The sequence below is a fragment of the Eublepharis macularius genome, chromosome 2 (genome assembly GCF_028583425.1).
Source record: "Eublepharis macularius isolate TG4126 chromosome 2, MPM_Emac_v1.0, whole genome shotgun sequence".
NCBI classification, from domain to species: domain Eukaryota; kingdom Metazoa; phylum Chordata; class Lepidosauria; order Squamata; family Eublepharidae; genus Eublepharis; species Eublepharis macularius.
The window spans coordinates 8,067,678-8,094,436 of record NC_072791.1 but is presented as its reverse complement, the minus strand read 5'-3'; the positions used below and the strand labels follow the sequence as shown (position 1 = coordinate 8,094,436).

Here is a 26,759-nt window from a genome sequence, read left to right as displayed (position 1 = left end):
GTGGGGAGGGTGGGGTATAAATAAAATAAAATAAATTCTTCACACATGCACCCCGCATCCCCCTTGCCTACCAGTCTCATTAGATATCCATGTACCTGTGATACCTGATAGGCCTTTTGCACATAAAATCCATCGTGGAGGCAAGATCAACTCAACTGATAATGAATCAGCTGGGGTATGATTCAAAATACGTATATAAATGCTTTAAATAAGAAATCGACTCTATGATCGGTACCAGCAGGCATTAGCTCTTCAATTAGAATGGACGTAGTTCTGCCTGCAGGTGGATGTCCGGGTGCTTAAGAAGCACCAAGGAGCACGGGGGGGGGGGGAGGCAAAGAGGAAGGCATGCCCTTTGCACAACTGCCAAACCAGATGTGTGCTCAAAGCAGATGTGCACCCAGAGTTCTATGTTTGGAGCTCTCGGATATTTTTTAGCTTTATTTTCGGGTGTGTGGGTCCCTGGTTTTGACTGGGACAACGGAGAAAAGGCTCAGCGGTGGAAGGTTTAAACCTCTCTGTGGTCTCAGTCCAGATCAGGTTGTGCCTGAAAATCAGAGGCTTTTTAAAAGGTCGCTGAAAGCTCCCAACACAGCACTCCCAATGCACATCTGATTCGCGGTTGTGGAATAACATTCTCCAACCCGGGCCCCCTTGCATGCATCTTAGAAGCACAAAATGGGAGGCTCCGAAAGGAAAGAGTCACAAACGTACTTGTCACAACATACGATTTACTTGCAGAACAAAAGCTACCAGATACAAATGATAGAAAAACAGTAGCACGAAGTACGCTAGGAACACGCAAGACAGCCCCAACAGCTCTCTGCAGCCATAACACATTCTCAGCAAATCCTTGATCAGGAGAGAGAAAGACAGAATGGTTTGGGCTGATCCGTCACTGGTCCCTTCCCTTCCCCGTGTAGCTCTACTCTAAGATGCTAAATGACACATGACGCACTGCTAATAAATGCCATCATCAATCTAACCTGTTGTGATTATTTTACAATTGAACATTAAATAAAATGACATGGGGGGGGGGGAGACACAAATCCAATAAGGCTACTCACACACACAAACATACCCCTTTGTGTCAGTGTAGCTTTGCTCCGCGCAATCCTCTTTTTATTTATTTTTTCGGGAAAAAAAGAGGCCAGAAAGGTTTGTTTGGCAAGAGCAGACATGGACATTAAATTTACTCTGACACATTTCCCCCCTCCCTCTACAGGCAACGCTGCAGCTGTCAAGATCTTTAGCCGGCTGAGCCCGATCAACCGCACAAGCTCCTTCTCCAACAGACGGAGGCCATTTTTCTCTTGGAACATGCATTCCCCTGTCAACTTCCAGGTTGCTCGCTTCTTTTGAAATTGGGCGGACTCTGGAAACGCATCCGCGCCGCTGAAAAATCTCTACATCAGTGTCCAGGGTGGCCCCATGTCAGAGTCAGGTTCTTGTGAGGATTACAGAATGGCGCAGAAAAACTTCTTCTCTCGAAAGGGGTTTTCCGAGGCGGGAACGGGAGACAATAAGGGGTCCTCCTTGGCGTGAGCTTCGCAGTACGCCATCAGGTCTGCCGCTGCTTTCGACACCTGCAACGGAGAGAAGACAGGGGTTAGAGGTTCCTTTGCCACTCCAGTCTCAAAAAGTGAGGACGCCCATCATGTTGGCTGGTACCATATTTACTCGAAAGGAGAAAAGAGCAAGAGTCCAGTAGCACTTCTAAGACTAACAAAATTTGTGTTATGGTATGAGCTCATACAAATTTTGTTAGTTTTTACAAGTGCTACTGGACTCTTGCTCTTTTCTATTGTTACAGACTAATGTGGCTACCGATCTTGATCTACTCAAAAGGAGAACAACCTTGAATATAAGACCTCCTGCAATATTCTGCCCTCCAAAATAATTGCTGGATATATCTGTAACTGTATCTGACTAGTTTCTTCTTACCCTCCATGCATCTGACAAAGAGAACTGTGAATACAGTAACATATGTGTTATGTGCCATCAAATCATTTCTGACTCATGGTGACCCTACAATTAAAACAACCTCCAAAATGTCCTTTTATTAACAGCCTTGCTCAGATCTTGTGAAACGGAGAACGCGGCTTCCTTTATTGAGTCAAAATATAGTAATAGGGTGACATTATAACAGATTGGTTCAGGATTCCAGATTTCTTCATTAACTGGAATCCTGTCTTTATTTGGAACACAGAGGGATCCTAGCACGGAGAAAAGACTATAGATTTTGATTTTCTCTTTGAATTTCCTTATGTCTGAAGCGAGTGTATTCTTTTACACTCTCCGGGGGCCTAATTGTGTTTATATTTGTGTACTTTTTTACATGAATAAATTATAATTAAAAAAAAGATTGGTTCAGGAAGGTTTTTTGATAAAACAAGCTTGTGGACTCTACTGCTATGAATGGTAGGTATCGTCTGTTGCTTTACACTCACTGCATCATTTTCTACTTATGTTAAACAATGTAGAAAGTGGTACTACCTATAATGTTTAATACTTATGCTTTGTTTTCAGTTGCCTGTAATCCTAGGCCTATTACATTGCTTATTAGATGTCTCCTTTTATGTGACTGGGCTTTGATTGTATATAATTCACTTTGAGCCTTAAGGAGAAAGATGAACTATTAACAAATAAAGAGAAGAGGTCCAAAGAGATTGCCATAACTGCAAAAACGTTCTCTCTGAATATAAACAGACTGGAGTTTAGTCAACTTACGAGGCTACCTTGTACCAAATCATACCTTGGCACGTCTCAATGTTGTTTTCTAACTGGCAACAGCTCTCCAAGGGTTTCAGGACAAAGAAATACCTTTCTCCTCACCTACTACTTGAAATCCTTTTGACTGGAGATTTCAGGCACTGTCCCTGAGATTTTTTCGACATGAAGCAATGCTCTGCAAAATTCTATCCATCACCGCTACCCATTTTTTCAAGAGTTTGCCAACATTTATTTATTTAATAAATAAATGGGGGGGGGGAGGATTGTGTTGTCCACGGTGCACCAACTTTGCACTTGAAAAGACGGCACACGCTTGCACAGCTGTTTATGCACCCCCCCTCCCCGCAAGATCAAAACAGGAGTCCATTTTGGCAAGGGGCAAAAGATCTCAGACAACCTTGCCCCACATTTCGATTGAGCATTAATGGAGAGGAAAGCTTTCTGTGCATTTCAGGACGTCCCAAGTTACTGCTGCTTTGATGTCTTGATCTCCCCCCGCTACCTCGAGTGTACACAAATCAAAGTCTGAAGCAAGTTCAACTGATGACTCGTCATGCACACCAATCCTGAGCTGTGACCCAAACGGCACTGTGCATGTGTGCTTGTGCACACCCCCCCCCCCAGGTCTCTTGCCAACTGGCAGACTGGACAACTTCAGTGGCTCTCACTACAATTCCAAGCCCATTCCATACTTCTCAAGTGGTGGGGAGCCAATACTCCACAGAAGCAACACAGGCAGCCCCCCTCCCCCCTCCCCGCTCAGTCTCTGAACCAAACGGCACAGGTCATGCACTCTCGGCAAACCAGCCCAGAGCATGCCTGGAGAGCAGAAGACGGTGAGGTGATATGATAACCATCTCCAAGTACTTGAAGGGCTGTCATATAGAGGATGGCGCGGAGTTGTTTTCCGCTACCCAAGAAGATCGGACCAGAACCAACAGGCTGAAATTAAATCAAAAGAATTTTCGGCTAAACGTTAGGAAGAACTTCCGGACAGATAGAGTGGTCCCTCGGTGGAACAGGCCTCCTCGGGAGGTGGTGGGCTCTCCTTCTTTGGAGGTTTTTAAGCAGAGGCTAGATGGCCACCAGACAGCAATGCTGATTCTGTGAACCTGGGCAGATCGTGAGAGGGAGGGCAGGAAGGGTTACATCAGTGCTTAGTTCTTGTGCCCCTTCTTACATGCCCAGGGTAAGGCCGATCGCCACCTTGGGGTCAGGAAGCAATTTTCCCCAGTTTGGCTAGGGATCCTGATGGTGTTTTGCCATCTTCTGGGCATGGAGCAGGGGTCACTGGGTGTGTGTGAGGAGGGGAGGTAGTTGTGAAATGCCTGCATTGTGCAGAGGGTTGGACTGGATGACCCTGGTGGTCCCTTCCAACCTTATGATTCTATGCTTCTGTGCCAGTTTCCAGACAAGCCTCAAAATGCATTTACGGCCTGGCTGGCTGGGCCACATCTAAGCCAAATTTAGCTTGGCTTCTGCTTTCAGAACATCTCCAGAGCGCTGTAAATCCCAGGGCTGGCGACATGAGGAGATTTTCGGAAGCTCTACAATGTACCCTAACGACCTGGAGTGCGCCAATTTGCCTCGGAGGCTCACGCTTGGGACACCCCGCCGGATAAAGAGCCATTTCTGAGAACAAGCTTATTCCAGGACATGATTTCGTAAAAGCGACTGGGCTCTTGACACACAACGTTCATATGTCCCCCTTCTAAACGCCCCGAGCTGCTCCCGTGGATGCCTGCCGTTGCCATGGCAATGCCAGAAGAAGGGAGAGAGCAGCGAGCCGCGGCTGTCTGGAGGTTTCAGCATCAAGGCAGCCCAGCCGAAATCCACAATTACGAGGCCATTTATTCGGCGGCCTTTCCTTAGCTCTCAGGGCAGGTTACACCATTTTAGGGACAAAGAGAAAAATCCAGCGGGTTATAGCTGTACTTCGACCAAATCGACACTCTCGATACTATGTAAATTCAACCCATGTCAAGATCTGCCTCCCCCCTCCTCTATACCTGCCCGGGGGAGTTAGAACCAGAGAACTGGAAGGGATCTCCGGGGTCATCTAGTCCAACCCCCTGCACAATGCAGGCAATTCACAACTACCTCCCCTCCACACCCCCAGCGACCCCTGCTCCATGCCCAGAAGATGGCAAAAAACCTTCAGGATCCTTGGCCGAACTGGCCTGGAGAAAATGGCTTCCCACTGATTATTAACAGAAAGCTTTCCCCACCCCGTCCCGAATCTTTCTGTCCTCAGTTCATTGACGCCACAAGCCGAGCACATTTTGTACCCCAAAACAGGTTTCAGAATGCAAGCCTACGCACGCTTACTTCGGTGTAAGTCCCATCGAACTTGTTGGGAATTTGCTTCCAAGCAAACGCGAATGGGACCCAGCTGCAAGCCTGTCCCACACAAGCAGGGGTTTGGAGATGCAAGATGAAAGTTCTGGATTTTTTAAAACATTATCCATGTTGTGAGTCATCCTGCGGCTTTAGGACACAGCACAATACAAGCCTGAGATTGCATGGCTACGAGGTGGGATGGATACGGAGGTGCTATTAGATCAATGCACACCGATGTTGGTTCGGCACTCCACCGGAGCACATCGCATCTTTAACCAACTTCAGAAAGCGAGATTTGGTCACAGATATCTATGCTCCCATCAGGTTAAGCTACCTTTAGGTAGTGGTGTCCACCGGGGGCTGCCCTTGAAGACTGACTGGAGACCACAGAGCATGTAAAACACAGCAGCACAATTATTAACTGGTGAGAATTACGGCAAAAGGTATTTTTGGAAAAAATCGTAGCCGGAGTATATTTCAACATTGTGTGGATGGGAAGATGTGAATTTTTTTTGGCAACAATTTCTTTGACATTCCTTGCAACGCTTCCTTCCAAGTCAATGGAGAGCTTTTCAAAAGATTTTAATAGTTATCCCCTATAATATTATGCAGTTATTATGATCTACCGGCGCAGCCCCAACGATGGGTATGGAGCAGGGGTCACTGGGTGTGTGTGGGGAGGGAGGTTGTTGCGAATTTCCTGCATTATGCAGGAGGTTGGACTAGATGACCCTGGAGGTCCCTTCCAACCCTATAATTCTATGATTCTATGTAAGGTTGGCACTTTGGCACGTCTCCAGGGGTCGGTGGGAGGAGAAGCATATCCCTCAGTTACGGGGCAGCCAGCCGTGGAGAACTTCTCTCAAGTGGTTGCATTGCACCATAACAGTGTGAGCATGACCTACTCTTTCATCCTATGCGGCTATAGCATAGCGGTTAAGTGGCTGGATTCTGAATCAGCACTCTGCTAGTTTGACCCCAACTCCTGCCATGAGCTCAGCAGGTGTCCTTGGGTAAGCCATTCCTCTTGGCCCCAGCTCCCCAGCTGTATTGTGAGGATAATGATAACACTGACTTTCCAGGCACATGCGGTTGGGCTGTGAATCAGCCCTCTGCTGGTTCAAATCCCACTACTGCCATGAGCTCTGCAGGTGTCCTTGGGTAAGCCACTCCTCTCAGCCCCACTTGTATTGTGGGGATAATAATAACACTGACTTTATTTGCTGCTCTGATTGGGACACTAATCTGTCCAGAAGGGCATTATATAAGCACACTGTTGTTGTTGTTATTATTATCTTATTATTAATCTGAAGGTCTCAGTCCACTCTACATTGTATGTCCTGCAATCCTGATAATGAAGATTAAAGTGTTGGCAAGTTCCAAACAGCCACTGCCTGGGGACAGACTCAAATGACACGCAAAGAGCTTCTTGATGCTTGGCGACGGTATTTGGGAATTGCAGCTTGGGCCTGGCGCCTTCCAGTGTGAGCACTCCGTAAAGCAAAATGGCACTGTCGCTTCCAACGAGTCCCAACTTGGCTAACAATCCTGCTGGTTTTATTCCTCTCAGGAAGGAATTCTGTCACACAAATGTTAGCCAGAGCTGCTGAGGGCCCAGTCCGAATACTTGCCTCAGAATACATATATGCACCTCGCCTGGAGATGATGTCTACAAAAGGCGCCACTGTCCCTGGTTGCCACTCCTGATAGTTCCTCACAGCTGCACTATGTTTTAAGATGCCTGAGGAACAAGAGGGGAAAGCGCACTTGTTGATCTGAGCTGGGAGGCCGGGGCCAAGGTTGCCACACTCCAAAGTCCTCTGCCTGTTCCCACAGCCTTGCCTTGTGACACAGCTGAGGCGGATTCTGCCTTTCTAGTATAGCTGACACCCAAGGCAGCTTAAGAAAATCTTAGAATAGTTCAAAACCAAAAAGAGAGAGAGAGAAAGACAAGAAAACCGAAGCGCCAGTGAGCTTCTCTGTGATGCTGCTGGAAACCTGAGAGGAAAAAACGGACAAATCTTCAACGCGACACTCAGAGCCAAGCTACAAGTGACGCCTGACACTGGTTGGACACTTGTCAGCTTCCCTCAAGTTTTGATGGGAAATGCAGGCGTCCTGGTTTTACAGCTTGGCTCTCCATTACAGCTGCAGGACCAGGATGCCTACATTTCCCATCAAAACTTGAGGGAAGCTGACAAGTGTCCAACCTGTGTCAGGTGTCACTTGTAGCTTGGCTCTCGCACAGCTCCGCAGCTGCCCTCTCAAATATAAAGTAATCAGGGACCACAGCAAGTATGATAGCCGAAACGGGTATGATAGAGATTCATGATCTGGAACTGGTAAATTGCATAGTACAGCAGTAATTCAGATCAGGGTTGAGTGAGAAGGGAAAAGGGGCTTTTATCACTTCATTCATGTTTTACTAGCCAAAACGGTTATTAGGATTTAATAGCACGGGGGAAGAAAGGTGTTTAGAGGACGTCACTTTTTTCCTCAGAGCTTGGTGAACCTGATTTCAGTTAGTAACCCTCCTCTTGCTCGGCTCTAATTTGTTTCCACGAAACCGAGGGAGATGCACAAGCTCCATCGCATCTGTTTTTGCCGCTGTGGACCAGTCACTTTCTTGCAGATGACCCTACCTCACAGGGTTGTTGTGAGACTACAATGGAGGAGTGGAGAATTACGTACACGGCCCCAAGCTTCATGGAGGAAGGCTGGGATAAAAATGTGAATGTTCAATAGACAGAGAGGTTCTCCTTGCTTACACTGAGTATCCACCAGCATGCTTGTCTAGCAGAGCCACAGTAAGCCCATTTGCCTACATTGGTTCAGGCTCCTAAGTTCTTACAGGCCCAGTTTGGGCCTGACACCCTGGGAGTGGAATGTGCAGCTCAGTTAATTGATTGCACCTGTGAGCTGCTGCCTGGGGAAGGCGTCCTTGAGAGACGAGGGAGTCTTGGCTCTGCACGCACCCCTTCTCCGTTCTCAGGCTAGCAACGCAGATTGCAAGCGTGCCTTTGATTGGCTGACAATCATAGAAAAGGTGGCTCCTCTCTGTTCTGACCATGATGCTTCACGCTCTCACGGAGACTTCGTTGGATCATCGTATGCTACCTTATTCCATCAGCATGTGAGAGACTTTGCTCCATGCCAGGCCCGAGATGACCATACCGCAGGGCTCACTTCGAGGGAGAATGCGCAGGAACGCAGTTCTGGTAGTTCCCCAAAGAGGTCACATGACAGGTGGCCCCACCCACCTGACTCTCAGCCATTTGGGGCCCATTTCAGCCTGGGTTGGGGCCAAAACGGCCCAGATCGGGCCTCTGACGGGTGGTGGATCACTCTCCCGCTCAGCAGCGGCCTGATCCTGACCATTTTGGGCTCCTTTTCGGCCATTTTCAGCCGCTTTTTGCCATTTTGGGCCCAATTTCGGCCCTGAATGGCCAGGATAAGGTCCAAAACAGCCAGGATAGGTGACGTCAGGGGGTGTGGCATATGCAAATCAGTTATGCTAATGACACATTTCCGGTGATATCAATGGGCGTGGCATATGCTAATGAGTTCCTCCAGCTCTTTTTCTACGAAATGACCCCTGACCATACCTGCCTGGCATGGTTTATGGACTTTGTGAGTATGAGCCTCAAGCCTCTTCAGAGAAATGCAAGTTAGCAAGCTTATGTTTTTAGTCAGTTAGTCTTAGTAAGGATTAGGCAAGCTGTTTGTTATTTTAATGCCATTTGCTTGTGCCTTATTAGAGTGGTTCCTGTACCTTGCATACATTCTTCTAAGTTAATAAACCAACTATTATATATAAGTCTTGTGCCTTGAGTGTCTGATCAACTGTGTGCAAAATCCCCCAGAGAAAAGAACCCAGAGACTGTTGAGACTCGAGCAACAAGGGTCGTCCACCCTCCCAGGAGGCCATCTAGGAGTCTGAGCAGCTGTGATCAGCACTTGGAACGGTGGACAGGAGGGTGACCCCCTTGACAATGCTCGGAATGCACCCTAACACAAACCCTAGAAAAGAGCAAGAATCCGGTAGCACCTGAAGAAGCGAGCTGTGACTCACAAAAGCTCATCCCCTATCACACATTTTGTGAGTCTTATAGGTGCTCCTGGACTCTTGCTCTTTTCTACTGTTACAGACAGAGAAACATGGCTGCCCATCTTGAGAAACCCTAGGGACCTCTGTGTAGGGGCAGGCAGGATGTTTTTTAGGGACGTTCATTCACAATTCTTGATCTTCTAGTGAAGGCACCTGCTCAAAGGTTCCCAAGCCATGGGCCGAAAGCCGAGAGATGCCATTACCTTTATTCTGTCGATATTTGCTTCCATCTTGAGCTGCTCCACCAGTTTCCTGGCTTGAGCTATGCTTGTTGTGTTGTTGCTGGCCATTTCAGCCACCTTTGTGTTTTTTCTTCTTCTTCCAGTGAACTGCCAGAGACAAAATAAATACATTAAGGTGATCCATCAGGGAACGAATAGACAACTGATTTTTCAAATGTATCTGCAGAGGCAGTGAATGCTGTTCAAGGAGACTGTGGTTAACAATGATGCAAAAACAACCCATTTGCAACGAGATCCCAGCACTTTTACTTGCTAGGCGACTGTTCCAAGATTTGTTCAGAACAGGGGACCACCTTGGGAAAAAACTTATTTATTTATTTAAAAAATTTATTTTCCAAGGAGGATCCTTTCCGAGAGTTCTCATTCCATCTTCACGCACATGAAGTGAATTTCAAGGGGGAAATGCTTCTCCAGAAATTGCCCTACGCTCAACGCAGAGCAGTCGCGACCGGCTCCTGGCGAAGCATCTTCCCTACAATGCAGCCCTCCTATTTGAGTAAAAAGCCTTTTTGAATAGTTCATTTTTGCATAGTTTACGGAAACCCAGGAGAGTGGGGGCTCTTCTGACTTCCTCCGGCAGGTCATTCCACAGGGCAGGGGCCACCACAGAGAAAGCCCGTGTACGGGCTGCTGCTGACTTCACCCGCGTGCAGCCTGGCACCTGCAAGAGACCCTGTTCAGATGAGCGAAGCTGCCGTGGAGGAACGTAGGGAGGGAGGCGGTCCCGTAGGTATGCTGGACCGAAGCCGTGAAGAACTTTGTATGTAATAGCTAATACCTTGAACTGGCTGCCAGCAGCTATCCCCGCCTCGGGCTCCACCCCTCCCCAGAGTGCTTTAACCACAGCCTGTACTCAGGACTTCCCATATGCAAAGCAGGAACTCAAAAGGGTTCCAGTTCCGAGAACTGAGCTGCTACCAGTCAGGGCAGCTTCCTCCTGAAAGCCTCCCTTTGAATCCGCCCATAAGAAGTGAACCCTTAAACAGTTTTTTTTTCTTGGCAGTCTTTTTGTGCCTCTTCACATTGCATAGAATTTCGGTAGGGGACCCCACGACAATTCCATGCCAGAAAGAGCCAAATTTCAGCAGCCAAATTTCTCCCTAAGCGTAGAGAAAGCCCATCCAAAAGGAGGTGGGCTAGCTTGTTCGAGCCCTGAACGCCAGTCGCAAAGAAAGCACAAAAGGAAATGATGTAACTTGGGGCGGAAGAGAAGATCCTCATCTATTTACATGAAATGCATGGAGAAACCAATAAGAGGTGGGGGAGATCTACTTTTTACAGGGGAGGGAGGGGAAGCAGTAATTGGTTCATCTGCCCCACAACTCTAGACCTTATTGATTCTCAGATCTGCAGAAAGGCAGGATGTAAGTTTTTTCGTAAAACAAATAGTAAAGAGTCCAGTAGCACCTTTAAGACTAACCAACTTTATTGTAGCTTATTGCATAAGCTTTCGAGAGCCACAACTTATTGCATAAGCTTATTGCATAAGCTTTCGAGAGCCACAGCTCTCTTCGTCAGATGCATCTGACGAAGAGAGCTGTGGCTCTCGAAAGCTTATGCTACAATAAAGTTGGTTAGTCTTAAAGGTGCTACTGGACTCTTTGCTATTTTGCTACTACAGACTAACACGGCTAACTCCTCTGGATCTAAAACAAACACAACAACAAATTTAGGCATGGAATAACTCACCTGTAATCAATCTCAGGCACTCTTCCAAGGTTTGAGGCAGATTATCTCTTCAGAAGTCTCCAGCCTCCCTGTAAGGTTAGAAGAACAGAGTGTTTAGACACACATGGAAATATCAAAAAAACCCACAGGAAATATACCCAAACTAGAACTGCACAGAAATACACTCTCCATGCCAACAAACAGGAGACAACTATTCACCCACCAAGTAACTTATCCACAGAGAAGGAACTACCTTTGCAGTCGTTCCTGACTGATGGCTGGTCGCGATGAGTAGCGCAGTTTTATAGGGGCAAGGACCAATCGGTGGCTCACTGGCAGTCACGTGACCACAACTCAGCACGTCTAAACAGAGAATCAATTATTGGGGTCTTAAATGAGGGTCCAGAGATGCAGAACCTGCCTTTGGCCACCTAGTTTGAACCAAATTTCTTTCTAATAACCACCATATATTTTAAGAAGATGGACCTGACCTGGGTAGCCCAGGTGAGCCTGATCTCGTCAGATCTCAGAAGCTGAGCAGGTTCCGCCTTGGTTAGTAATTGGATGGGAGACCTGCAACGAAGACCAGGGTTGAAGAGGCAGGCAATGGCAAACCACCTCTGTTAGTCTCTTGCCACGAAAACCCCACCAGGGGTTGCCATAAGTCACCTATGACTTGAGGGCACCCTCTACCACCAAGAGTTGATGTAGTCAGAAGCCTTGCTTTGGCCACTGCAGCTACTGGCTTTTAATAAGTCATGTATTGATTTGAGAGCACTCTCCATGACTACATTGTAAGAAGATAGTTGAATCTGGCCATCAGGGGAGGAGAGCCTAAAAACTGGAAGCTTGTAATTAAAGATCAGACCTTGCCTACAGGAGAAAGTGTGCCCCCATAATCACTAGGAAACACTACCCAATTTGGCTTCTATCAACTTTTTTATCACAAGGGTCACCCTAAATTAATCTCTAGCTTGGCTAATATACGGACATGTTTTGCTTAACTTCCGCTCCCCAGCTTGTATCCCACATAAAATCTGCACTAACTGAGATTTCCTACTGCAGCTCTCTAGCTCTTCCCGCCCACCCGCATCCCGCTGTTCCTGGGGGCACTATCCATGACAGCAGCATTTGGGGGTCACTTGGGGCCACAGCAGGAAGGAAAACTCCTTTCACCAGTGGAGATCAGCCCCAGGATCTCAGCTTCTACCTTACTACAAGGACTTCTGTTCAGCATAGTGATTAAGTGGTTGGGCTGCAAATCAGCAGGCTGCTGGTTCGACTCCCATAATTGCCATGAGCTCAGCAGGTGGCCTTGGGTACGCCACTCCTCTCAGCCCCAGCTCCCCTGATGTATTGTGAGGATAATAATAACGGACTTTGTTCACTGTCCTGAGTAGGGCATTAATCTGTTTAGAAGAACAGTTGTTGTTATTATTATCTAAATTGTGTGTTTGTGTGGTGCCCTCAAGTCAGAGCTGACTTATGGCGACCCCCTGGTGTGGTTTTAATGGCAAGAGACTAGCAAAGGTGGCTTGCGATTGCCTGCCTCTGCAACCCTGGTCTTCGCTGGAGGTCTCCCATCCAATTACTAACCAAGGCCGACCCCGCTTAGCTTCTGAGATCTGACAAGATCAGGCTCACCTGGGCTATCCAGGTCAGGGCATTATCTGAATTACTGCTGGTTTTATGTTTGCACTGCGTCTTCCGCTTGTCCTTAACTGGTTTTTCCATAGGCCCTCAACACAAAACGCTGTTGAGCACTGTTAACATCTATCCTATTCTCACCAATAAAATCTGATGTCAGTTTTCCAAGAGCTTTTAACCCACACATTCATTCTCGCGTCTTTCCTGTACATATGCAAAGAAGCTGGGCGTGGACAAAAAAGGAACGGTCACATATATCGTCACAACAATCCTGTGAGGTAGGCTAAGCAAAGAGAAAGACCAGCCTGAAGTCACCAAGTCAGCTTTGAGCCCTCTCCACATTAGCTCTCCTTGGATCGAGAGTTTTTACTTGGCTTAACAGCATTTGCAGTTTGCTACGCAGCAGGCACAGGTAGGGACCCACCCAGGCAGCACCAGTTCCACTGCCCTGGCCCCACCCACATTCTGCCAAGCTCCACCCCTTAACTCTGAGGCTCCACCCACAAGTCTCAGGGCCTGAGTTTTGAGCAACTCGTCGGGCACACTTTTGATCTCGTCAAGCATACGTAACCTTCTCAAGAGTATCTGAAGAAAACTGCTGCATGGCCCGATTCTGCGGCCACAAATGCAACAATCAAACCTTTATCTTCCCCTCCTTAATGGTCCAGAGAAACTGCTGTGGTAGAAATGCACCGACTAGCGAGTATTCCACATAGCTAAACATGCTATGTAAATTACGTGCGTTTGGTTTCAGAAAGATTTCATCTGTGTGTGCTTGGCTTCAAGCTTGTTTTTCAAATTTTCCGCTACCAAACCCTATTGTATGTTCCCCTGAATGTCCAAACTGTTGTTCATCACTGTACTTTGTTCAATGAATGTCCTAGTTGTTGATTGTATTGTGTTTTGACTTGCACTGGGTAATCCCCCTTGGATCTCAGTAAACAAGGCGGACTATAGTTATCATTATTATTATTAATAATGATAATGATGATAAATTATTTATACTCCGCTTTTCTTACTCTCCTTCTTTGGAGGCTTTTAAGCAGAGGCCAGAGGGCCATCTGACAGCAATGGTGATTCTGTGAACCTGGGCAGATTATGAGAGGGAGGGCAGGAAGGGTTGCATCAGTGCTTAGTTCTCGTGGCCCCTTTTTGCATGCCCAGGGTAAGGCCGATTCCTGACTTTGGGGGTCAGGAAGCAATTTTCCCCAGGGCAATTTGGCTAGGGATCCTGGTGGTGTTTTGCCATCTTCTGAGTACGGAATACAAAAATAGAAGGGCAGCGTGTAGTAAGGAACCACCGTCAAAGTAATAACCTATCACGGCAAATGCAAAATTCACCCAATATTTACAAAAACAAATTATCTATTTAATTGTGAATGTTTGACTGTATTACAGCGGTATATTTTTGTTAAGAATTTGTTTGTTATTCATAAACACCTGGTTGGTCTGACTAATAGTCACATATACTGTATAATAGCTGTACAATTTGGTAAATAATTTTTTTGGGTAAATATCCAGTTGAATTGATAAAGATGTGTATATTTTTGGTTACAGCTGTGTTAGGGATTTTCCTCCCAGCTCTGTCCAGGTTTATATTGGGTGAATTATATTGGGTGAATTATATTGGGTGAATTTTGCATCTTCTGATTATGGGCACTGGGTGTGTGTGTTTTGGAGGAGGTATTTGTGATATTCCTGCATTGTGCAGGGGGTTGGACTAGATGACCATGCAGGTACCTCCCAACCCTATAATTCTATGATTCTAAATACTGCTCTGAGCAATATGCATTTGACCCCCCCCTCAAAGAATTCATAAAAAGAAGACAAAAAGAAGCCACTGTCTATATAGCACCTTTAAAAGCAGCTAGAAACAGTTGTCGCGTCAAGTTGGCTCCTGGGTGTCAAAGGCGAGGTGGCAGCACATCTGACACCTGCCCAGCCCAAATGCAGCTTATGAAACATCCTGTTTTGGCAGGTCTGGATAAAGACCAGCATGTTTATTCTAACAGGGCAAATAGCAGCTCCTTGGAAACACATCAGGCAGGGAAGAAAGACCAGAGGGACGCATTAAATTCCTCCTCCTTGCACCTTGGTAGTGATATAAAGGGAGGTACAAAGGTGCCTGCTTTTTAAAAAGGAGTTTGGAAGGTTCTCCCTGTTTGGGTTTGGGCAAAACTGGGGGTGGGGTGGGGGTCACTAAATGTCTGATAGAGAACCATGCAGGACTAGTGGGTGGCATTGAGCTCAGACGGCAAGACATGCAGTTGCCAACAGCCCGGAAGAAAAAAATGCCTTGTCCCTTTAATAGAGGCTTAATAGGATATGATTTCCCTCCATGCCAGAAAAAGCTGCACCTGTCCTTTTCTACACATGAAGCCTCTGTTAAAGGGACAGGACATTTTCCCCAGGCCTGGTGGCAAACTCAGACAGAGGTACAGCAGGTCTACAAAAGCCAATAGATATTCTAAAGTAAAAGCACAAAGGGGGTCCTTTTGCCGTCATAAGTCCCAGGATTGGATTGAGGCTAGGGTTACCAACCTCAAGGTAGTAAAGAGTCCAGTAGCACCTTTAAGACTAACCAACTTTATTGAGGCATAAGCTTTTGAGAACCACAGCTCTCTTCCTCAGATGCATGCATCTGAGGAAGAGAGCTGTGGTTCTCGAAAGTGTACGCTACGATAAAGTTGGTTTGTTTTAAAGGTGCTCCTGGACTCTTACTATTTTGCAACTACAGACTAGCCCGGCTAACTCCTCTGGATCTACAACCTCAAGGTGGAGCTTGCAGTCCTCCTGGAATTACAACTGATCTCCAAACTACAGAGAGCTGTTCTTCTGGTTAGATGATGGCAGCTTCGGAGGGTGGATATCACAGCCCTTTCCCCAAACTCTGCCTTCCCCTGGGTTGGGGCCTGAAGATTTGGGGGAGAGCAGATTTGGGGACAGGTGGGACCTCAGCATAGAGTCCCCCTCCAACGCTGCCAGTTTCTCCAGATCCAGAGGAGTTAGCCGTGTTAGTCTGTAGCAGCAAAATAGGAGAGTCCAGTAGCATCTTTTAGACTAACCAACAAGCATAAGCTTTCGAGAGCTACAGATGCATCTGACAAAGAGAGCTGTGGCTCTCGAAAGCTTATGCTACAGTAAAGTTGGTTAGCCTTAAAGGTGCTACTGGACTCTTTGCTATTTTAGTTTCTCCAGAGGAACCAATCCCTGTTGTTGGGAGCGCAGTTGTAATTCCAGGAGATCTCCAGACTCCACCTGGAGGTTGGTATCCCTCGGTGGAAGTGGTTTAAGCAAGCAAAGACCTCCAAGGGCAGCCCAGAGGTGGTCTTCTGTACTTTGGGTGCCAGCCGGCCTTCAGCCAACGCTCAGCTTGCATGCACACCTGAGACACCGAGATGTTTTTTATCAAGAACAGATTAAGAGTTAGGATAAGCAGCGAGTCTTCGTCCTTTGGTCACCTCCGGAGACCTCAAGGGCCCTAAGATGGAACTATACACTGTGGTGCTCAAAGAGAACAGGAAATTTGCATACCAAGGATACCCAGCTTCCCACCTATTTACTAAATTCGGAGGGGGAGTTCTTTCCCACTTACATCCATCCTACCTTTTCAACAGCTACTCCCCCTATCCAAGAACTTAATCACTGCCTACCCAACTTCTCCTTTTTGATTTTCTCTTTCTGGCTCCTTAACACTCCCCCCCCCAAGACCCTCCCTACAGTAGCCTCCATGCTGCTGGCAGCTGTTACTATTTGAGGCCGGTAATGTCCATTTTTTCCACCCAGCTCGTTTTTTCTTCTACGGAGCGCCCATGCTTGTAACCGAAGAGCCACAGGCCAAAATTCAACAGGTGAAGCTGGGGCTGCAGTACTGCTGGAACACTTTGCTTCCTGCATTTCTGCCTGCTGATTAACTGCTTCAGTGCATGTGGCGGAAGAGTAGGAAAGACAGCCAGAAAGATGACAGCCAGTGTGGTGTAGTGGTTAGAGTGTCAGGCTAGGATCTGCGAGACCCAGGTTCGAATCCCCACTCTCCTTGGTGACCTTGGGCCAGCCAATCCCCTCTCAGCCTAACCTACCTCAGAGGGTTGTTGTGGGGATAAAATGGAGGGGAGGAGAGCAACGTAAGCTGCTTGGAGCCTCCACTGGGAAGAAAGGCAGAGTATAAATGAATAAATAATAAACAGCCACTCAGATTTTTTAAAGATTTTGGTGTGGGGGTGGGGGGTGGGAAGGGATAGAGAAAAAATTATTTTGTTCAGCTCCACCAAAACTCTGGAGTGGATTACAGAAGGTGGAATGGCTTGAACAATTTCTTCTGATCCAGCAAGGTTGTAAAAACACACTCATTGGTGGATCGGGACCTCCAGGCACCACAGTAATGATCCGGGAGGAATGGTGTATGTGTGTGTGTGTGTGTGTGTGTGTGAGAGAGAGAGAGAGAGAGAGATAAGGGTCTGATGCCACCCAGGACAGAAGACCCCCACCACAACCTCTTTATTTCCAGACTGGGTCAGCAACTTGCTCTGCATAGGATTGCCAACTGATCAGGAAAAAAAACGTTTTTGGTCGGCATCCAGAAATCAGTGGATATCTTGCTTTTGCAGTCATTGGCATCTGGATTCTCCTGTGTGGACAGCCAATACATTTGCAAACAACTGCTACAGTGCAACGCTAGCGCAACATCTGGTAAGGTCTGAAAAGAGGCTGGTCTTCCTTTTTTGCCATTAGCAGCAAGACACTGTCCAGTAAAGAGGCGATGCTTTCTTAAGTCAAGCTGCGATGAAAGGCACGGGACTGAACCTGCTAGCAAAAACTGGCTATCTTATTCATGCCTGGGTAGCAGAATTCTGCCCTGTTCCTAACCGTCATGTTTTCTTCTTCGCAGAAAGCGCCCAGCCACGTTTGTTGAGCAGCTTCCACGCCATGCATTTTTCAGACGGCCTTGCTCGACCGGAGGCATTTGAGGGAAGCCTATTTGGCAGCTGCTCACAGCCAGAGAAACACCCCACCCCATCTCTTCGTGATGCACGGAGGCTACCAAGAGCAGGGTGCTCGCGTTAGAAACTGTAGCGTGGAAGACTCCTTTTTCCCGCCTAATGAGTGCAAAACACAGCACACAAAAATTCCACCTCCCTGTGCTCCAGCACCTTGTAATTGCAAAAGTGTTTTTTAGAGGCAGACTGGAACTTTCAAAAGGGCCCAAGGAGTAAACTGAGTGACCCCCAGGACAGAAGTAGGTTTGTGTATTGCCTCGGTAGGGTTGCCGACATTCAGCTGGGGCCTGGAGTTCTCCCAGAATTTGCAAGTGATCTCCAAACTATCAAGAGCAGTGAGTCCCCCAGGTTAAAACAGAAGCTTCGGTGGTTGGATTTTAAAGGATGGATAACAGCTGTGTTAAGTTCCTCTTCCTCCCCAAACTCTACCTCCCACAGCAGCGATGTAGGGTGGAGAATTTTCTGCATATCACTATGTTCTTAAACACACAAGAACAGGCCAAAATGTACTAGGGGTTCCTCGGTGTTTGCCCCTTGCCTGCCAATCACTAGGTGGCATGCCCCCTAGAGATCGCCCGCTACCGGCAGGCACTCAGGGAACACACACAGTGTTCCCAATGGACACAACGTCACTTCTCAAAGAATTGGCCCCATGCAGAGCGCAGGAGCACTCCCGTGGTTGGCGCAACAATGTCACTTCTGGAAGTAATGTCATCACGCAAGTGCCGGGAACGCACGCATGAAGAGATGCAGAAGGCACGAGGTAAGCGCCAGTTCCTCCCTTCTGCCGGTAGAGTATAGAGAGCTAGCAACCCAGGATGGCTTTTTAAAAGGTCAATTGTCTCTTGTTGCCCTGCCCAAGCCAGGCCAGCCCTTCTGTGACATCACAGCAGCTCAGCCAATAACGGTCAGAGAGACCATAATCCCTGAAGGCCCACAGATCCGCCGCCAAACCACGCATTGCCAAACCACGCATGCTTACAACGCCTTCTGCTAAGCTTCTTCCAGGCACCTGGGCGGTCACCGGAGAGGGAACTGGCCTCATCCAGCAAAGCGCATTTCCCTGAGTCAGCTCCCCTCTGAAAGAAATTCAGAGAGCCGTCCACTTTATTTCTTTTTCATCGAGGAAAATGAAATATTACTTACTGAAACGGTGCCTAAGGATTCCTGTAATTTCTCTTCACTGGGACAAAGGCGTCGATTCACACGCCGTTGTCGGTGCTTTTCTTTTAAAAAAACCCAACAGCATATTTCCCCCCCCCCTTTGATTTATGGATGCGCGGTTGCAATTTTGAAAAGCCCCACAGCGCAAGAACTGGAGGGGGGCCAAAAGAAGCAAGGGGGGTACCGGAGCCTGTTGCCATGGAGACAGTTTCATTAGCGCGGTGTACAAGATGCCGTTTGACATCAGGGAAGGGGTTTCAGAAACACTGCCTGCTTCTTTCCTTGCGGGGAAAAGAGACCCTCATTGAAAATATAGATGTTTTTCTTTGAATTAAAAAAAAAAAGACGTTGATTCCATTGCTTCGTTTTCAACAAGTTTCCTACAACTCCGCTCTTCCTTCCCTCCCAGCTCTTGAGGGATATGGGTAGCTTCTTGTGAAAACTTTGAATTTTAGAGGAGTTGAAAACAGGCCAGAAAGAGGACCTCCGTTTGAATTTTAAAAGGCAGTCTTACAATTGCTTATGCTCTGTTGCAAAACAGTAAAGAGACCAGTAACACCTTTAAGACTAACCCACTATATTGTAGCATAAGCTTTCGAGAACCACAGCTCTCTTCGTCAGATGCATCTGACGAAGAGAGCTGTGGTTCTCGAAAGCTTATGCTACAATAAAGTGGGTTAGTCTTAAAGGTGCTACCAGACTCCTTACTGTTTTGCAACTATAAATAAATAATAAAATAAATAAAATATAGACTAATACGGCTAACTCCTCTGGATTTATGTTCTGTTGACACTGCTGCTAAACTGTGGTCGCTTCTTTTGATGGAAGGAAAGAGAATTAGCTTTATATTATTTATTTGGGAAATATATACGCTGTCTATCCATCAACCTCCTTGAGGCCGCTAACAATAAAAAGAATGCAACACTAAAAATAAAACAAGATAATAAAACCATAAAAACAACAATAAAATAGAACAATAAAACCATAAAAACAACAATAAAATAGCACAGAATCAGCAATAGAAACAGCATCTATCATTGCTGATGGAGATACACTGGGAGTTCAGAATTGGAGTTGCTCACAAGTCCTTGGATTCATCACAAACGAAGCTCTGTATTCACTGCTTTTTTTCCCCTCCCACCGTTTCAGAGAAGGGGGGAAAAAAACCCAAATCCTTCTGTAAAGGCTGGATGTGTGATTCAAATATTGGAAGGTTTGAAAAACTCTGCAACAGGAGGTCTCTGGATTGTTGAGCTGGCAAAAAACACGACGTGGAGCTTTGTAAGGGATGGGAAGCAGCGACGACTTAAACAAGGTCTGGAAGTGCGGCTAATTGCTTGCAAGCGAGCATTGGATAGTCACCAGCTGACATTTATTTTAAGGCAGTCACAGCTTTCTCCCTCGTGTGTTGGCAACCAGCGAAGATTTAATAGGCACAACAGTTCACAACAGCCGGATGGCGTTCAGACGCACGCTCCCCAAGCTGGGAATGGAAACGGTATTATGAGTGGGAACACCCCACGGGGGACAACACCCTCCCTGGAATGAAATGGGACTGTTGCCAAAGAAGCTGAGAAGTGCTTTCTGTGGGGGGGGACTGGAGTGGGTCCCAGGTGTTTGGCCACACATGTTGGATTGACCCTATCTGGCAAGAAAGAACGTAACACACTATGACAGCCAGTGTTGCATAGTGGTTAGAGCGTCAGACTAGGCTCTGAGAGACCCAGGTTCGAATCCTCACTCGGCCATGAAAGCTTGCAGGGGACCTTGGGTCAGTCACACATTCTACCTCACAGGGTTGTTGTGAGGAGAAAATGGAGGCGAGGGAAACAATGGAAGCCAGATCAAGATGGGCAGCCGTGCTTGTCTGTAGCAGTAGAAAAGAGCAAGAGTCCAGTAGCACCCGTAAGACTCCTTCCCACCTGCCAGTTAACACAACTTTATTTCCCCCATGCTCCAGCTTTCCCTTCTTCGTTCCCTACTGCAGCTCTGCCAGGAAAGTTATAGACCCAGTTGTGTAGTGCCAGCCCTCAGGCCCAATTGCACAGGGGGAAACTTGCGAGGACTTGGCGTGGGCACCTTCCTTTTCCCTGTATCCCCTTGCCATCAGTCCAAAGCTGCCATTTCTCCCAGGGGAACTGACCTCTGTGGTCTGGAGATCAGTTGTAATTCCAGGGTTGCCCTACCTGGAGGTTGGCAATCCTCCCTTTATGGTCAAAAAGTACTGAAAAGGGAAATCTCCTGATGTAACTGGTAATAAAAAAGCCGAAGCTCAAGGAGATTAGCAGGGGTTACAATGAAACACCCTATGAAACAAACATGAAATGTCAATTTCAATCTTCTATTTAACATGGACAATTCCGAATCGCATATACAATCAATCAATCAGTCCCGTTCCCAATGTGAATATATTATACACACATCATTAAATAATCTTGTTATTTGTGATTCTCTCCGTTTGTGTCTCTTCAGATGTTCCAAGAAGCTAACGCAATGCTTCAGAAGGCTGGTTTCTGTCACACAGTGTAGCCAAGCCGCTCGTCCTCGTCCGAGGGTAAAAGTGAAGGCCCAACCCAAACAATTTACTCTGCAGGTTTAATTGAGGAATCATACTGAGAAAAAACTAAAATACTGGCCAGAAGAAGATGGGACTCGAAATGAGCCTGTAAATAGAAGAGCCGGCATAGCTCGTAGCCAGCAGTTTGAAGTGCCGCCTTCACTTTTACCCTTGGACAAGGACGAGCGGCTTGCCTACACTGCGTGACAGAAACTAGCCTTCTGAAGCATTGCGTTAGCTTCTTGGAACATCTGAAGAGACACAAACCGAGAGAATCACAAATAACAAGATTATTTAATGATGTGTGTCTAATATATTCACAACGGGAACGGGACGGAGTGATTGATTGTATATGTGATTCGGAATTGTCCATGTTAAATAGAAGATTGAAATTGACATTTCATGTTTGTTTCATAGGGTGTTTCATTGTAACCCCTGCTAATCTCCTTGAGCTTCGGCTTTTTTGTTACCAACCCTTCCCTTATAGCCTGTCTTTTTCTACAATGGAGAACCAAAGCAGCTTAAATCATTCTCCTCTCCCCCATTTTATCCTCACAACAACCCAAGGAGGTAGGTTATGCTGAGGCCGTGTAACTGGCCCAAGGAAACACCATCACAGAGTGAGGATTTGAACCTGGGTCACCCAGATCCTAGTATGAATCTCTAACTACTACACCACACTGCTGCTGAATAGCAGCAAACAGCCAGGCCTGGGTGAGTCATGCAAGTCAGGGTGGTAGCAATTCGCCCCGTGGTTGCTGTTGGGCTTGGCCCCAATGAGTCCTCTGTCAAAGGCTCCTCCCCAGTCCCCTGCCTTTTCTTGAAAAAAACCAAGTGTTGATTATTGTTGTGGTTGCCTAGCAACGGCCACTGAGAGCATCAGTTTCTTAAAGCTACAGGCACTCCTTTTATCATTTTGGGTTTTTAAAACCTCCTTCCTCACCCATGTGAAGCAGGCAATGGCAAACCACCTCCGTTAGTGTCTTGCTTTGACAACACCCACAGGGGTGGCCATAAGTCAGCTATGACTTGATGCGACATTCCACCGCCATTTTTGTTCAGATTTCAGATTTTGCTGCAAACCTGACCCTTTTCTCAGGTTTGTAGAAAGATCTGTCTTGTCTGTCCATGGCCCCAGTCTCCGGGTTTAAGACTCCACAGATGGGCCCACACTGAGAATTAGATACGTTGATTATTCTTGAAAATCTGTTAGACTTTAAGGTAGCACGAGTCTCCTGTGGTTTGTTTTGTTTTTGCAACTTTAGCTCCCAAATCAGATTTGTACTGGAAAACTTGTTGAAGGTTCATCGCAAAAGCAAAGCAGGCATCCAACTTTAGAACAAATGAACCATACTTAGCAGAATGAATGCAACGGGTCCGTTTGAACTGAAACTGCATCGGACTGGTTTACTTTTACATCCTGCTACGGAATCCCAAACGGATTTCTGTTCCTGTTCAGTAATTCCATGTATCTTTTTCTCCGTTTCACACCAGAGAGTCCGTTAGAGGAACAGTTAGCTGCTTCATTAACTGTGGGGGACCCGGTGGCGGTTGGGGCAATTCTAAGGGGAGGACAAAGTAGGCATTGTAGAGCAAAACAGGCTCACAGAACTACCAGTGTGTTTTAGCAGGACCTGGAAAGCAATCCTTTGCCAGATGCTGGAGACTCCACCGAACATGTGTGCATGCAACCCGATCGTCCCAGAAATATAATAAAATCAGAGCAGGAAAACTTGGTTTCGTGACAAGATCCTGAAACTTTTAAAAAAAAGTTCTGTCTGTGTGTGTTTGTGTGTATAAAAGATGAAAAAAATGTGTGAACAGGCGTCTATGGCTAAATTAACTTCTTATATGCATAACAGACCAATCTTAGAATTTCAGGAAAAACTGAAAGTCCTTTTTGACAACATAGCTGTTAATTAAGAAAAATTAAGAATAGTTTTTAAGGAAGCAGGCTAATTAAAAATGAATATTTTTAAATGAATATAAAATAATGAATATATTGTTGAATGCAAAATGTAGAAAATGTTGAATACAAAATGTATAAAGGAAGTAAAGAGATGGAGAGGAGAAATATTTTCTAGTTTAAATGTGCTGTTATATATTTTGTTAATGTTTTTTTTCTTTTATGTATTGTTATTGTCTTTTTCTTTTCCAATAAACTTTTTTTTAAAAGTTAGTATAGGTAGTATAAGGTTACAGGGGCAAGAATAAACTCTAAGCGATGTATATTCATTTTTATTTCACCATTTCTCTAAGGAGCTCAGGCAGCGCATTTATACGCACAACAACCCTGTAAGACAGGTTAGGATGCGAGATGGTGACTGGCCCAAAGTTGCCCAATAAGATGCGTAACCGAGAAGAGATAATTTCTATAACTTGTGGATGGGATTTTTTTTTTCTTACAGACTACATTGGGTAGCGCCTCTCACCAACCAGCCCTTGCTCTGCCCTAGAAGTGGGCTGATGGCGCGTAAACATGAGAGGCTGTTCTCTACAGGGTCTATCTGGCCCAGAATTGCCTACTCTGGCTGGCAGCGGTTCCCCAAAGGCAGAGATAGAGAGCATCAGCTATGTAAGATCTTTGACCGGAGAGGCCAGAAATTAATCATGGGGTCTTCTGTATTCAAAGCATGTGTTCGCCTTACAGAGTCCCTCCTCCATGCTACCATGAAGAAAAGTATCTGAAGTGGCAGAGCACAGGTAAGTAAGGTGGTGGGAGTTGCGAAGTGTGTGTGTTATGAGCCATTAAGTCACCTCCGACCTATGGCGAGCCTATGAATGAAAGACATCCCAAAGGTCCTATCGTTAACAGACTTGCTCAGATCCTGCAAACTGGAGGACGTGGCTTCTTTTATTGAGTCCAGCCATCTCCTTTTAGCTCTTCCTCTTTTCCTAGCATTATTGACTGTTCCAGAAAGTCCTGTCTTCCCATGATGTGACCAAAGTACAATAGCCTCAGTTTTGTCGTTTGAGCTTCTAGGGAGAATTCAGGCTTGATTTGATCTAGTGCCCACTTATTTGTCTTTTTGGCTGTCCATGGTATCCGCAAAACTCTCCTCCAGCACCACATTTCAAATGAATCCATTTTCTTCCCGTCAGCTTTCTTTAATGTCCAACTTTCACATCCATACATGGCAATGGGGAATACCATAGTTTGGATTATCTTGATCTTGGTCCCCCGAGAGACATCTTTATCTTTAAGGATCTTCTCTAGCTCCTTCACAGCTGTTCTTCCGAGTCTCAATCTTCTTCTGATTTCTTCATTGCAGTCTCCCTTTTGGTTGATGCTTGAGCCAAGGAATAGAAACTCTCGAACAATTTCAATTTCCTCATTGTTGCGAAGAGAGGAAGAGAATCTGAACAGTGAACGCAGCTACCCCCTTGCAAGTCAACTATGCACCAAGGTAGTTCAAAGTTGTGGAATATTCCAGACATAACACAAAAGACCGGTACAGTGCATAGGTAAGGCTGGAGGGAGACAACGGATTTTTGGAGTCTTGAACATCGCCTGAGAGACTTCCATTTCTCCCAGGTGAATTCACACCTTTCTGTTGTCCTGTAGTCACCTCCAGTCAGACAATACAAAGGCTGCCAAACCTGTTTCCTCAAGACAAAAGAAGGATTCAGATACTCTCATCAGAGTACACCTCCTTTGATGAAGATTATGTGAAAAAGAAAGAGCTTTGCTGTGGTTGGGTGTGTCGGTTTGCTGCTGGTGATATTCACCACTTTAAGAAGCAAAATATAGTTCTAACCAGGGCTTTTTTTCTGGGGAAAGAGGTGGTGGAACTCAGTGGGTTGCCCTTGGAGAAAATGGTCACATGGCTGGTGGCCCCGCCCCCCGATCTCCAGACAGAGCGGAGTTGAGATTGCCCAGGCAATCTCAACTCCCCTCTGTCTGGAGATCGGGGGGCGGGGCCACCAGCCATGTGACCATTTTCAAGAGGTTCCGGAACTCCGTTCCCCTGCGTTCCCCCTGAAAAAAAGCCCTAACCAGTTTGGGGAAGATGTCAAAAGTGGTGGAGATATAGCGCGGTGGGGAACAGTAGAGTTTGCAAATTGCAACATTATGATAATCGAGAGCACTGGTACTGGCCTAGAGGTTGCTGCCACTCTCACAAAGCACATTCCGGACAGGCTGTGATTCACACACACACCCAACACACACCGTGTTTTCCCAGGTCATAGGTACAGAGGAGTTAGCCGTGTTAGTCTGTAGTTGCAAAATAGTAAAGAGCCTACTGGGCTGGTGCTACTGGACTAGAGCTACTGAACTCTTTACATGTTTTCCCAGTGTCATCTTGCAAGTTGAAGTCAGGGGGGAAAACACATCACTGCCCAAACAGGAGGAGAATAGGAATCCTGGCAATAAATCCGCAACAACGGAAAATCTGTGCATGAGAAACAGATTTCCGGGAAGGGCAGATAGCATCATTATTGCTACGAACTGCCTCTGAAGTGCTGTGTGTGGCTGTTAACAAGGAAAGTTTTAGGAAGAAGTTTCCTTGGGAGAAAACGGGATGGGGAATAAGGGGACAGAGAATGCTTATAGCACCCTGGTTCCAATTGTAAATCTTACTCATTTTATTTCTATCTGGTACTTCACGATTGTGCCATCTGATCGTATTTAACTCTTTGGTATTGCTTTTAGAAGCAATAGTATGACTTTTAACATGTGCGGTTTTATCCTCCCCGGTTATACACAAGCCTATTTTATATTTTTATCTACAACATTTCTGTATCACTTTCCAACCCCAGCACCTTTCAAATCTTGTAGTAAACTACTTGGCGTCAAACTTGCCTAAAATTATACATTGACGCTCACAAAATTTCCCCTTTAAGCTCACTTAAAAGGGGCAGCTGTAGTTATTCAATTTCAATGAAAATCTGCATGTCTTCAAGGACGTGGGTTTCTTTGAAGTAGATCAATCATACACTCACACACAAGGATTATCCCTATTAATCTGAGAACAGAATAATATATCCCCCTGGGATATATCTGAAAAGCAGAACCTCAGTTAGGCCAACTGTAAATCTAACTCAGTTTATTTCTATCTGGTACTTTACGATTGTGCCATATGATTGTATTTAACTCTTTGGTATTGCTTTTAGATACAATAGTATGACTTTTAACGTGTGTGGTTTTATCCTCTCCGGTGATACACAAGCCTATTTTCAGGGCTTTTTTTCAGCTGGAACGCGGTGGAATGGAGTTCCGGCACCTCTTGAAAATGGTCACATGGCCGGTGGCCCCGCCCCCTGATCTCCAGACAGAGGGGAGTTTAGATCGCCCTCCGTGC

At 46.3% G+C, this 26,759-nt stretch overlaps 1 protein-coding gene across 5 annotated transcripts in view; it reads right to left on the bottom strand.

Moving 5' to 3' along the window:
• Positions 1-714: 714 nt before the first annotated feature.
• GNG2 (G protein subunit gamma 2) overlaps positions 715-26,759 on the bottom strand; it is a 66,685-nt gene continuing 40,640 nt past the window's right edge. For 3 of the 5 annotated variants that reach the window (XM_054971425.1, XM_054971428.1, XM_054971429.1), the window contains exons 2-4: positions 11,113-11,180; positions 9,385-9,510; positions 715-1,586 (exon numbers count right to left, since the gene is read on the bottom strand). In XM_054971425.1, the coding sequence (XP_054827400.1) occupies positions 1,458-1,586; positions 9,385-9,471 (216 nt within the window). In that variant the 5' untranslated portion in view covers positions 9,472-9,510; positions 11,113-11,180 and the 3' untranslated portion in view covers positions 715-1,457. Of the gene's footprint in view, positions 1,587-9,384; positions 9,511-11,112; positions 11,181-11,344; positions 11,455-26,759 lie in introns of all 5 variants that reach the window. The other 2 variants (XM_054971426.1, XM_054971427.1) reach the window with 1 other exon arrangement.